General features: G+C 37.6%; 1 protein-coding gene and 1 long non-coding RNA gene across 9 annotated transcripts in view; one reads left to right on the forward strand and one right to left on the reverse strand.

Moving 5' to 3' along the window:
- Positions 1-14076, forward strand: part of CSTPP1 (centriolar satellite-associated tubulin polyglutamylase complex regulator 1) — a 199516-nt gene that overhangs the window by 45529 nt on the left and 139911 nt on the right. For all 5 annotated transcript variants that reach the window (XM_077863113.1, XM_077863107.1, XM_077863112.1 and 2 more), the window contains one exon: positions 424-526. In XM_077863113.1, the coding sequence (XP_077719239.1) occupies positions 499-526 (28 nt within the window). In that variant the 5' untranslated portion in view covers positions 424-498. Of the gene's footprint in view, positions 1-423; positions 527-14076 lie in introns of those variants that run through there.
- LOC144292587 (uncharacterized) overlaps positions 1-14076 on the reverse strand; it is a 79825-nt gene that overhangs the window by 35192 nt on the left and 30557 nt on the right. The gene's annotated exons all lie outside the window — the stretch shown is intronic.

Genomic DNA, 14076 nt, shown 5'->3' on the forward strand with positions numbered 1-14076 from the left:
AGGCATGGCACCACTACTCACTGGATTAAGTTTCTGAGACATGGATAAGTGGAAGAGGGTAAAAGAAGGCAGAAAGAAAAGAATTCCCAGGTATATCTAAATGGTGCTAAATGTAGCTAAATGGTGCCAAAGCTCCTCATCCTCATTAACGTCACCCTCATCACTGAAATGAAGAGTGAGGGGTTGATAGTAGTACTAATAGCCACTCATATGGTGATAGGTCATGTTCTATATTGTCTCCTACTCCACCCTTTGAGACCATAGCTCAATTAGGGCCAGCAAGTTTACTCTGCCTGTTCTAGTCCACATCCTAGGGCAGAACCAACATTTTGATTGATCTTCATGGCTTCCTACTGGGACTGGGAAGACTTTTATCTTCTTTGTTTCTCACTTTCTGTTTCTGTCTTGATTTTTTCTTTTCAGCCCAGCGACATGTCCTCACATACATGGAGGATGCAGTGTGTCAGCTGCTAGAGAATAAGGAAGATATTAGCCAATATGGCATTGCCAGGTTCTTCACTGAATAGTAAGTACCTGAGTGTTTTGCCAATAGGGCGAGCCCAGAGGAGGCGCTTGGAAGCAGGCAAGGTACATGAAGAATAGAGCAGAGTATTGCTGATTATGTCGTGGCAGTGAATGCTCAGTTTTGGTAGGTTGGTTGAGGGCTGCCCAAACATGTTTTGGGACATGCCTTTAGTGCAGCTTGTTTTGTCCAGTGATAAGTCTCATGAGTGGCCATGATAATAATAGCTCAAGAACTAATTGATCTGTTAGATTTATTTCTTTAGATTCCTCCTATAATTTTTAACTTCCTCCATTATTCAGAATACTTACTCTGCCTGTAGTCAGTGTTCCTTTAGTCTGTGTGTTTCACAGCTGGCTTTTCTTATGGAAATGCTTAGGATGATTTCCTTCTACAGTTTTCTTTCTACAGAATGCTATGTCAATTGGCTAATGATTTTAGAGTATTACAGAGGCAGAATAGGTTTCACATTGTGTTTTTTTGTAAAGCTTGCTTGGAATGTGTATAAGTCAAAATAATGACAACTTTTTTAATATCACAGAATTGTTCTTAGGTTGAAAGAGAATCTGTTTTAAACACCTTGGTCTTCATGAAAGGGTTTGCTAAAGAAATACAGAATGTTATTTGTATTTCCAAAATGCCATCACTATTTGTATAATCATTTGGATTCTCCTTTTTTTATGGTTTATTGGGAGCATTCTATGGAAGGAAGAATAGCTTCTAACAGGTTTCTTTAAAAAAATATTTTATTTATTTGAAAGAGAGACAGCATGTAAGAGAGCAGAGGAAGAGGGAGAGACAGACTCCCCTCTGAGCAGGGAGCCCAACATGGGGCTCCATCCCAGGACTCTGGACTCATGACCTGAGCCAAAGGCAGACACTTCACCAACTGAGCTACCCAGGTGCCCTATTAGTTTTATATTTAAGGGGAATCATGAGCTCAGGTCTGTCTTTAAAACATATTTATTTTTTCCTTTCCTCCACAGCTTCCTTGAAGATCAGACAGCTGTTCTAATGGCCTAAACTTGGGTTGCTGTTAGGGGAATTCTTTTTTTTTTTTTTTAATTTTTATTTATTTATGATAGTCACAGAGAGAGAGAGAGAGAGAGGCAGAGACACAGGCAGAGGGAGAAGCAGGCTCCATGCACCGGGAGCCCGACGTGGGATTCGATCCAGGGTCTCCAGGATCACGCCCTGGGCCAAAGGCAGATGCCAAACTGCTGCGCCACCCAGGGATCCCTGTTAGGGGGATTCTTGACTCTCCCTAGCTTTATTTGTCAAGCTATGGGTCTTGCAAATAAAAGCTAGATTTTTATGGATTGGAATTTCAGGTCCCTGGGAAAAACAGGCTCTCCAGTAGTAGAGCCTGTCCCTTTCCCCAGTCCTTTAAAGGAAGATCAGGAAAGGAATCTTACTTGTTCTCATAGTGTGGGCTGAAGCAAATGAGGTGGGCAGGGAATAAAGACCGAGATTGAATAGCCTTGCTTGCTCTTACAGAACTGACAAGCCTAAGGGTCAAGTTTCTAGGCCATTTAATCTGTACCAGCACTCTTGAGGCTCCTTGCCAAGTGAAATATGATTCTTCTGGGGGCAATACTTCTTCCTGTTTTTTTTTTTTTTTTCATTTTAGTCTGCTTCCTCCACCCTTCATCTCCTTTATAAGTCTTTCCTATCACAGTGGTTCCTTGTGGGCAGGTATCATTGCCTCTTCATCTTTGTGTTCTAGTGCCTGGCACAATGTTTTGCACATAATGGGTGTTAAATGAATGTTTGTTGAATATAAAGCTTTATATTTTAAGTTATTGTACACAATTTACTCTTATTTTTGAAGAAGCTGTATGTTATGTATGTAGCACCTCAAAAGTGAACCCAACTGGTCTAAATAACTGATACTGAACTCTATAGAGCCAATAGTAAATCTTATAACTGTTCCCAAATGCTATTGAATGCTATTAACTGTAGCTTTTATCCACCAATACACTATTGAAAAAAAATCTTAAGATTTTTTCCATAGTGCTGATAGAAATCTAGTTGCCAAGTGAGCTGTTTCTTATCCTCAGGAAACTAAAAATTACACAATGTCTGTGAGTGGCACATACCTGACACTATTCAGAAACCATATTGGCCCAAGGCAAGTTATTTTGAGAAGTGAACTAGCATCAAATCTCCAAAATCTTAAAACGAACAACAACAAAAGACTCAAAAGGTGTGGATATATGATGAAATTAAAAGTAGTATTTGGTAGACAAGGAGACCTGAGTGGTAGAAGCTCCTGATTTTCTTTGATTATGAATTCTGTTTATCTAGTGAAAATACTTCCTTCTCAGGCCTCAGTTTTGTGTTGATTCATAGCAGCATAATGACACTGCCCTAGGAAGAAGAGTTCCTTATTTATAAAAGTTCTGGCTCTATAATCTTGGGCAATTTCTAAAATTTTCTGGGCTTCAGTTACCCAGTTATGACACAGATATAAAGTCTTAAATTCTAATAATAATAACAATGTAACAGTTATACATCATAATGAGCAATTTTCTTTTTAAAAATATTTTATTTATTCATGAGAGCCACAGAGAGAGGCAAAGACATAGGCAGAAGGAGAAGCAAGCTCGCTGCAAGGAGCCTGATACGGGACTTGATCCCCGGACCCTGGGATCACTCCCTGAGCCAAAGCAGACGCCTAACCTCTGAGCCACTCAGGCACCCCATATAATGAGCAGTTTTCAATTAAACTCATAGTATGTCTCAGCCACTATAATTCTTTGAAGTAGGTAGTGTTATTATCTCTATTTTATAGATGAAGAAACTGAGACTCAGAGAGATTAAAATAGCTTCTTTAGATTCACAGGCTAATAAGTGATAGAATTGGGAATCAAGTCTGCTCTGCAATATTTCAAAACCATTATTCTCTCTTGCCCATAAGGCTCTATACTGACTAACATCATTGGAGACCTAACCAGATCATATTTTGAGATCTCTTCTAGTTATAATTTCTAAATTCTTTGAAATTTCCTTTATGAACTCTACTCCACAAAGTTTACCACTTAACCTTCTCTGGTGACTTATTAGTTCATTGCCATTTAAATGTTTAGTATTGGCCTTTTTAGGGGATACAATTGGAACTATCTCTAAACAATAGGAAACATGATATTTTAGAAAATATGTTAATGGGGGACATGGGTGACTCAGTTGGTTGTGTTGGACTCTTGGTTTTGGCTTAGGTCATGATCTCAGGGTCGTAGGATCAAGCCCTGCATCAGGCTCTGTGCTTAGGATGGAGTCGGTTTGAGATCCTCTCTTTCCCTCTCTTTCTCCCTCTGTCCCTCCCCCCTCAATAAATAAATGAAATCTTAAAAATATATATGTTAACGGTATACTTCCATCTCTCAGTTTCAAGTTCATACCTTGGGATTTTCAAACATTTAATGGTGGACAATTTACCTATAAATAGTGACGAAAGTACTCTTTCAAATTGTTTTTGGAAGACTTTCTTGCTGAGTTTTTCCTCTGGGTCTGCTTGTCCTCTCACCTGTGCTGTCACTTCTTGGTTGTTGGTGTTTTCCAACAAATCCATAATTGTTCCAGTAAATCTGGGTACGCTGCAAAACATGAGTAGCTAAGCTGTACTGTGTGTGTATGTCTGCAAGACTGTGAGCTCTTTAGATCATATTCCTCTGGACACCCTTGAAAGAAGGATACTAAATCCCAGAGGATTTTCTTTTATGTTGTATGCAACCTCTACCTCTGAATGTTGTCTTTCAACCAGTAGAAGGTAAAAGGAATTAATATTTAGAGGTGCCACTCTATGAATAGACCAAGTGTCAGCATGGGGTCAGGACCTCTGAAGAAGTACATCCAAGAAAATGAGGCTAGAGTAGCTGCTGTAACTTAGAAACCACAGCAGAGTGTGACCAGGTTCTTGTGGTAAAGATAAAATGAGAAATGCGGTTTTTTAAGACATTGGAAAGTAATAATGAGAGAAAAACAGACTGAAATCTGAGAATTCCTATCAGGATTGGGAATCATTCTTCACAGGCTAAATTGATAGTTACAACACTGTGGCATTAGGAAGCTTGATCTCCACATACTAATATAGAAATGAATGATACTCTGTGGTCTTGGTTGGTGGGCCCAGGAGGGCTCTTTCTTAAGACCAAGTGTCTTGTTTTTGTTTTGTTTTTAAATGATGATTTTGGCTTCTTGGGGCTGCTTTCGTGATGTCTGTTTTGGTTGCAAGTACACAGATTACCTTCATTGAAAGAGGTTCATTTTAAGGATATGTGAGAATATAAGATAGCACTCACTCATGAATTCATTCAGCAATTAATTTTGAGCACTTACTATGTGCCCATGTTTAGTAGGCAGTGGAAATAGAGTAGTGAACAAGACAAACACGGTAATTATGCTTAATGGACGTTAGGGTTTAGTGAGGGAGATAGTCAATAAAGAAGTAAACTGATGGTGAAGACAATAGCTAATAGCTAATAAATATCTGCTATGTGCTAGGCACTGTTCTAAGCATATAACATGTATTCTATCATTTAATTCTCACAATACTGGGGCACCTCGGTGACACAGTCAGTTAATCATCTGACTCTTGATTTCGGCTCAGGTCATGATCTCAGGGTTGTGAGATCAAGCCCCATGTCAGGCTCCATGCTGGGCATGGAACCTGCTTGAAGATCCTCTCTCTCCTTCTCCTTCTGCCACCCCCCCACCATGTGTACGTGTTCTTTCTCTCTCAAAAAAATTAAGAAGTAAATAAAATCTTTAATTTTCACAATACCATGAGGTGGGTTTTATATTCTCTTCATTTTATGCGTTATGAAATTCAGACACACAAAAGTAACATTACCAAGGTTACACAGCTGATGACCATAACAAAATAAATAACAAGGAAATAACTAAGGTAATGTGATATACAGGATAGTCAGGAAGGCCTCTTGGAAATGGCATTTGAGGGCTTATCTCATGGTATGACTGGTTCATCCCATCAAAGAGCCAATAAGTTATCTCTGTTTACATGATTCACCCTTTTGTCCACCTTTGCTACCTAAGCTTTCTGTATCCAAAAAAGATAATATGATTGATTTTATTTGCTGCTACCGAGAATGGAATAACTTTAATAGGCAGTGATCAGGGAAAGCCACCTACAAGTAGTTGGTTTCCCTATGCATTGTTCATATATAATAAGTGAAAGTAATAAAATAATTAGACATACAAATTACTTGTGTTATTTAATTATAATATTAATATGAAGATTGAAATCTTCGTTTCTAGAAAAAGAGCATTGATTATTATATCTTGATATAAATATTAATCACCAGAATTCAGTTGGGAATTTGCATACTTTTTAAAATATACTCTTGTAGTAAAAGGTACCAGCATCAAATTCCATTTTTTTTTTGTTTTGATTAGAATACATACATTAAACGTGAACTTCATTAATTCACTCTCGGAGATGAAAAGGAAGTTCCAATGGTGCATATTCCTAAATCACTTAAAATGTAATTCTAATGAAAACAAACTATGATGATAAAATATGTATTATTTCTTCTTTTTTAAACAGGTGCTCTAAGCCCTATGAAAGATGACCCACTTCTCTCCTAAGTAATCTAGAACAATCAGGGTATAAACTTTCAGTTCTAAAGTTGGCAGATTTTTTTAGGATTATCCATCATCCAGCCTTTAAGTAATGTTGTTTTGGGTTCTTCTCGTGCCCATGGTAACAGAGGAGCAGTTTTGGAGCAACAAGAAACACATCAGAACAAACCAGGACTTCACTGATTTCCAGGCTGACAGCTTTGAATGAGGGATAGACTTGACACTTCTCTGGGCCATTTCTGCTCTGTGTTTTCCCTACTTATTGTTGTTAAATTGAGCCAAAATGTGCTCTGGTGAAGTAATGGTGACTAATCCTATTATAGACTTCTTCAAAAGGGTAATGCTTCTCTCTGCCCCGCCCCCATCTTTTTTCCATAGTTCACTTCTTAGCTGGAATTGACACATTATAACAGAAAATTACCCATTTCTCATTGTCAGCATCTGGATTCTCACAGACTCAGATAATTGCCAGGAATAGATTTTGCCTTCAGCTAGAACAATCCTATCCTCACTGTTACTGGCCCAGGCACTTCTGTCATTTGTAAAATCTATAGAGGATTCTGGTCTTTTCTCTGTCACTAGGTGTATCCTATAGCAGGGAGACATAGTAGTGAGTTGAGAGTCTTCAAAATCTGTTTTGAAACTTAAAAATCCAGATTCATCAAGGAAAGAAGAAGCTGCTGACTTGCTTAGAATCCATCTCTCCTCTTCAGTCTCTTCATGTTTTGATTACAGGAAACCATCCAGCAGCACTTGACCTGGTAACTGAGGAAGCCATTTCACAGCCCACTGGTCCCCTGACTCATTTAGAAGTCAGAGTCAGAGGTTGTGGAAGTAATAATTGGGCCCAGATTCTGCCTGTCAGGAGAGACCTCACTTCCCCACCCCTCCTTTCTACAAGTTAAGAGAAACTTAGCTGTTGTGAAACCATTCAATAAGAGGAAATGAAGGAACTCCATCCTTGGCTGACGTATTCTCAAGAACCAGTGATATTATTTCTGTTTTCATGGATGCTGCTTTTTCAGCTAGCTAGTATAAAACTTAGGTATAATTTTTTTATGTGAAAATATTTCCCTTAGAGAAATTGCTTGATTTATTTTAATTTATAAATAATATAAAGACTCTTTACTTGGTGCTGATATTTCTTCTCATTCGACTGCTCTGATAATTCTGAGTACCCCTCTAGCAATCAGGTAAACACACACAAATCTGAATGAACAGATCAGTAGTGCTATTAAAAATGTGAAGTAGCTCATCAGAAGTTAAGAAATTTTATCTCATCAAGGATGGAACAGTTTAAATTCATCAATGTTTTTAATTTCTTCCATAATTTGCTCAGAACTCTAGAAGATCTGTGGTGCTGGCAGCCCAAGCCTGGCACAAGGGCAGGAAAGAATGACACATTCTGGCACCTTTAACCAGAATGTCTTTAATGAACTGGGATGGGGGTGGAGGGGAAAGAGGGAAAGGAGGAGGGACAGTTAGGATTTTGGCACCCACACAAAGATTCTTCTTCCCTGAGAAAAGTGAAATGAAAGTCAAATGAAGCTTCTTTCTGTTGTTATGATTTGCTAAGATGTTTGTCTGTCTCTCAGCTTCCAGCCCCATGGCAGGTGCATCTTTACAGTCAATGACTTCCCCACAAAACAAATTGTTTCTCAGGATCCCTCAAGAGGGGTCACGTCCAACCAATTTCCTGTCTGAGGCCATAGCTGTGATTCCTTTCTTCAACTATCAGATGCAATTCTGACCAGCACAGTGGAAACTATCTTACTAGAAAATGTCATGAGCATGTAAATTTATTTTAGGATACGTTGGCCCAGGATTGCTGAGTTCTGGGGCTGCCATAGTCAGTAATGCTGTTTCCAAGGTGGCCATAGAGCAGCCTCGAATCCATCCCTTTGTCAGTAAATAACATCAACTACAAGTGCCTTTGTTAATGTCTTTATGTTATATTTTCCAGATCAAGATCATTGCTAGGGATGATGATACCTATCTCATAGGGTTGTTGTATAAATGAGGTAAAATGACATGTATAAAATGCCTGGCTACATAGAATTCTTTCTCATTCCCCTTTAGTTCCAGGTTTCTGGTATTTTTGCTTCTCTCCTACTTTGTGAATCTCTTGGAAAGTGTTAGTTTCTTGGAAAGTGACAGTTTTGCTCTTCTTTCTCTTTAAATGGTGTTAGAGCTAAAGATTTTGAGGACTTTTTAGTCTCTCTTGTTTTCTGTAACATGTTTTGCTTACTCTGCATTTTGTGTACTTTTTTGGAGATTAAGAACATTTGATGATTTCCTGCATGACTATTAGCCATTTAGCGTTAGCCACTTGACTCATCATTTAGTTCATTTAGAGAACAGCCTAAGAAAGCTTTTTTGTCTTTCCTTCTCCCACCAATTAGCCATTTCCTTACTTCCTGGCTCTACACTCTTTTTTCTGCCTGCCAGGATTAAAAAAATTCAAGGTGTAATGGGAGACCTGAGCAGGTCAAGTCTACCCAACTTGTATTGTTCCTTCTCTTAGCTAGCAGTACTGCGATGTGCTCAGGGTAATGAAAAGCAGACATTCTCTGCTGAGGTCATTGCTCCTCACACTGGCAGCCTGATGCAGGAAGCTGTTTATCTGTGCTTGCTGAGCCAAGCTCCAGCCTCCCAACAGTTGGAATGTATTGAGAAACCACAGAGCCCAAAGAGACAGTGTTACACAGGCAGTTCCAGGCAGGGAGAGTATATTTACACCACACAGGCTGCAGTTTACATGTGTGGGGATAATTGTTCATCTGCACACTCTCAAACTTCACCTTCTATGCAATATATATGCCCTCTCAAGGGGGTTTAGCCAAGAGAATTGTACTGCAATGTCCAAAATGCCCTGAACACCTACTAACTTGACATAAGGAAAAAGATATATTATAGAAAATTTGATGTAAAAACCACCTTTTGGGGCACCTGGATGGCTCAGTTAATTAAATGTCAGACTTAAGATTTCAGCTTCGGTCATGATCTTAGGGTCCTGGGATCGAGCCCCGCATCAGGCTCCGTGCTCAGAGTGGAGTCTCCTTGGGATTCTCTCTCTCTCTCCCTCCTCTGCCCCTCTCCACCTCTTTCTCCCACTACCCCTTTTGAATAAAACAATAAGCAAAATCTATTTTAAAAAACTCTACCTTTTTAAGGTAGCTTTTTTTCTTAGCCAAATTTGATGCTTAAAATCTTAAACCATACAGGCCTGCTCTCTAAGGCATCCCAAAATATTGTTCTTTGCATGGTTTTCCCGACTACATATTTTTCTTATCTCTTTACCAAAATATCAAGTATCCTTATAGAGTTTCAAATGTGACTCTAAGATATGGTCACTTGCCTATAAGGGGATGTAGTCTGGTTGAGGAGATAATGCTTATTACAAACAATTAGAGAATAATTGTTAATTATTTGTTAATAATTCAAGACCTTATGTAATGGCATTAAGTTGTGCTCTCAGATCTGGGCATAAGGAGAAATAATGGGTACTAGAGAAGTTAAATAAGGCATCATAGAGGAGTGTGTCTTGACTTGTGTGATGGTTAATTTTATGTGTAATCTTGACCAGGTGAGGCTATGCCCAGATATCTGGTAAAACATTATTTCTGAGTATGTCTGTGAGGGTGTTTTCAGGAGAGATTAGCGTTTGAATTGATAGGCTTTAAAGAAGATCCACCTTCACTAATGTGGGTAGTAGGCATGATCCAATTCCTTGAGGACCTGACTAAAACAAAAAAGGTGGAAGAAGAGTGAATTTAGTGTTTTTGTTTTTATTTTTGTTTTTTTGCTTTAGCTGGGACGTCTATTACCTCTCACCCTCAGACATCACAGCCTTTGAATTTGGACTAGAACTTACATCATTTGGCCCTCTGATTCATGGGCCTTCGGACTCAGACTAGGACTTATACCAATGACTCCCTTGATTCTTAGGCTTCCAGACTTGGATTGAATTATATACTACCAACTATCCTCATTCTCCACATTGCAAATGGCAGATCATGGGACTTCTTGGTGTCCATAATCACATGAGCCAATTCCATAATCACATAAGCTGAATCTCTTCTTGTATATACAGTTTGCCTTTGAACAACACATGGTTGGGACATCAATCACCAACACAGTCAAAAATCCATGTATAACTTTCGGCTTCTCCAAAAACTAAACTGCTAACAGCCTACTGTTGACTGGAAGCCTACACAGTTGATAACATAAACAGATGATTAACATGTATCTTGTATATTATATGTATTATATTCTTATACTAAAGTAAGCCTGCGAAAAGAAAATGTTTCAAGAAAATCATAAGGAAGAGAAAATACATTCATAGAACTGTACTGTAAAAAGTCTGTATATGTATAAGTGGCCTTGCATAGTTCATACCTGTGTTGTTCAAGGGTCAACTGTATGTACATATTTACTAGTGACTCTGTTTTACTGGAGAATACTGACTAATACAACCTAGAAAGGTGAATAGAATTTGGATAAGCAAACAAGAAAGAAATATTTTTATGTGACACAAAAGTATTGTAGCATAGTGATTAACAACACAGACTTTGGAGTCAAATCTGTTTGAGAGCTGCCACTTACTAAATGTGATCTTAGGCAGGTTGCTTAGCCTCATCTATAAAATAGGGAGACTTATATATAAAATGTAAAATTCCATGTTACATGATTGTTGGGGGGATAATGAATGTAAAGTACTTGATATTTTATTTAAGATATACTAAGTGATAGCTACTGCTACTGTTGTTTGTACATTCAGCAAATATTTACTGAATGCCTTTGTGTTAGTGTTCTAGACACTAGGGGATACAGCGGTAAAAAACAGACAAATCACAACTTTTGTGGAACTTCTGTTCTGATCCTAGCTTTCATTCTGAAACTATATTTACCTTTATTTCCTCTTGTAATAATTTCAGACTTACAGAAAAGGTGTAAAAATAGCATAGGGGTGCCTGGGTAGCTCAGTTATTTAAGCGTCTGACTCTTGACCTCAGCTCAGGTCTTGATTTTGGGGTTGTGAGTTCAAGCCCTGCATTGGGCTCCGTGCTCGGTGTGAGCCTACTTAAAAAACAATAACAACAACAACAAAAACACATAGAGTCTCCATATGCCTTTCACCCAACTTCCACTGATGTTAGTATCTTCTGTAACCTAATAAAATTATGAAAATTAGTTCATTGAAAGCTATTAACTATCTATAGACATTATTAGAATTTTTACTTTCATTTTTCAAGGGTAGTTTTTTCTGGTATAAATTCTAGGTTGGCAATTGTTGTCTTTTAGTGCTTTGAAGATGGTATTCGATTTCCTTCTGGTTTCCACTGTTTCTGTCAAGAAGTCAGCTACCAGTCATTCTTATACCTTTGGAAAATAATCTGTCCTTTATCTATGGCTACTTTTTGAATGTTTCTCCTTGGTCTTTGGTTTTTGGTAGTATTACTATAATGTGCCTAGGTTTGCTTTTCTTTATATTAAACCACTTAGTGTGCTTAGTGTTTCTCAAACCTATAATTTGATGTCTTTTATCAGTTTTGGAAAATTCTCAATTTTTAGCTTTTCAGATTTGCTTCTGTTCCATTGTATTTACTCCTTCTGGGATTCCAGTTACACAAACTTTAGACACTTTTATGGTATCCTCTCTTATGTACTTTTCTGCATTTTTCATCATTTTGTCTTATATGCTTTCTTTTAAATATTTTTTTCTGACCTGTTTTGGAGTGCATTAATTCTCTTTTCACTTTTGTGTGACTTGTTGTTAAGCCCAGGTAATGAGTTCTTAATTCCAATTATTGTTTTATTTTTCTTTTTGTGTTTTTTGTATCTTACCATGACACTTTTAGCCTGTCTGTTTTAAATACAAAGGAGAGAAAAAAAGAAATTGCAAGCTGGGGAAACCATAAATGTTGAAAGTGAATTTGAAAAACCTGAAGATTTGTTTACTAGTGTTTCTCATACTTCTCTTAGTCTTGCTTCCCATAGGGCATCTTCATTTTCCTTTTTTATTTCCAGTAGCAAAGAAGATTTTAATTAACTTTACTTTCTGTGGCTTGCCTCTATAGTTTATTGTGAAATTTTTATATAGTTTAAATATCCCTTTTTGGTTTGTTTCTTAAGGGCTTTTTTTTTTTTTAGAGTAGTTTTAGGTTGACATTAAAATTGAGAGGAAGGTAGAGATTTCCTATGTATTCCCTGCTGCCAAAATGAAAAGGCAACACTTATTTTTATTTAATTATCATTATCAACATCCCTTATATTTGGTACATTTGGTTACAATTGATGAAGCTATGTTGACACATCATCATCACCCAAAGTTCACAGTTTAGTATTCACTTGGTATTATATATTTTATGGATTTGGACAGATGTATAATGACATATAACCATCATTATGGTATCATATGGAGTATTTTCACTGCTCTAAAAATTATCTGTGTTCTTCCTGGTTATCCCTTCTTTCCACCCAATTTCCAGCAACCACTGATATTTATTTTTACTGTCTTCATAGTTTTGCATTCTCCAGATGTTATGTAGTTGGAATTATACAGCATGTAGCCTTTTCCAGTTATTGTACTTTTAGAAAGATTTATTTATTTATTTTAGAGAAAGAGCATGCATGCACAAGCAGGAGAGGGGGAAGGAGAGAGAGAGATAACCTCAAGCAGACTCCACACTGAGCATGGAGTCCAACACAGGGCTTGATCTCATGACCCTAAAATCAGAACCCACACTGAAACCAAAAGTCAGACATTTAACCAACTGTGCCACCCAGGCACCTCATCTAATTATTGTAATTTTAAAAAATATTTTATTTTTAAATAATCTCTCCACCCAATGGGGGACTCAAAATCACAACTCTGAGATCAAGAGTTGCATGCTCTACTGACTGAGCTACCCCAGTGCCCTGCAATTTTTGTACTTTTTTAGTTTAAGAATTATCATTCAGGTTTTTTAATGGTTTCTTTACTAATTCTTATTCTTTTTTTTTTTTTTAATTTTTTTATTTATTTATGATAGTCACAGAGAGAGAGAGGCAGAGACATAGGCAGAGGGAGAAGCAGGCTCCATGCACCCGGAGCCTGATGTGGGATTTGATCCCAGGTCTCCAGGATCGTGCCCTGGGCCAAAGGCAGGCGCCAAACCACTGCGCCACCCAGGGATCCCTAATTCTTATTCTTTTATGGTTTCTTTACTAATTTCTTCATTTTCTTCAAATTCTTTACTAATTTCTTCATTTTCTTGAGCATGGTAAAATATGGTTATAAAAGTCCATAGTTCAAAATCTAGATTCCTTGTGGGTCTGTGTTTATTATCTTTTCTGTCTCTTGGCTCTTTATTCCATTGTCTTAAATTGTAGTATACTTTTTTCCATCAGTTGAGTGTTATACATTGTATGTGAAAAATTATAGAGATAATGTAAAGCCTAGAATGCTATAATCTTTCTTTAGAGAGGATTTACATTTGCTTCTGGCAGATGGCCTGAGCACTGGCAATCCTGGATTACCTCAATCCACTCAGGGGTTGAAATCATTTGAAGCTAGGCATAAGTATCAGGGAGGGCTGATCTATTTCCAGATATAGTCTTTCAGGGTGTCAACTAGACCCTTAGGGATATACCACAGTCCCTCTATCCAGCCCGGGTGGGTCCTAGCTCTAGTTTTTAGACCACCAAGCCTCAAGAGTCCTTTGAAAATTCAGGAACTTAACATTAATTCAAAACTATTACCTGTTTAGTCTACCCGCTATTTCTTTCAGGACTGGCATAAGCTCCTGACACTGTGAAATAATATCTTCTTTTTAATATCTTATTTTTAAAGTGATGAGTATAGATGATAGTGTGAGATATTTGTGACAACTTTAACATGATATGAAAATATTTGAGGTTTCTAACTGACAAAATCACACATACTACTAATTCTGCTATGTTTATATTCT

The sequence above is a fragment of the Canis aureus genome, chromosome 21 (genome assembly GCF_053574225.1).
Source record: "Canis aureus isolate CA01 chromosome 21, VMU_Caureus_v.1.0, whole genome shotgun sequence".
Lineage (NCBI taxonomy): Eukaryota > Metazoa > Chordata > Mammalia > Carnivora > Canidae > Canis > Canis aureus.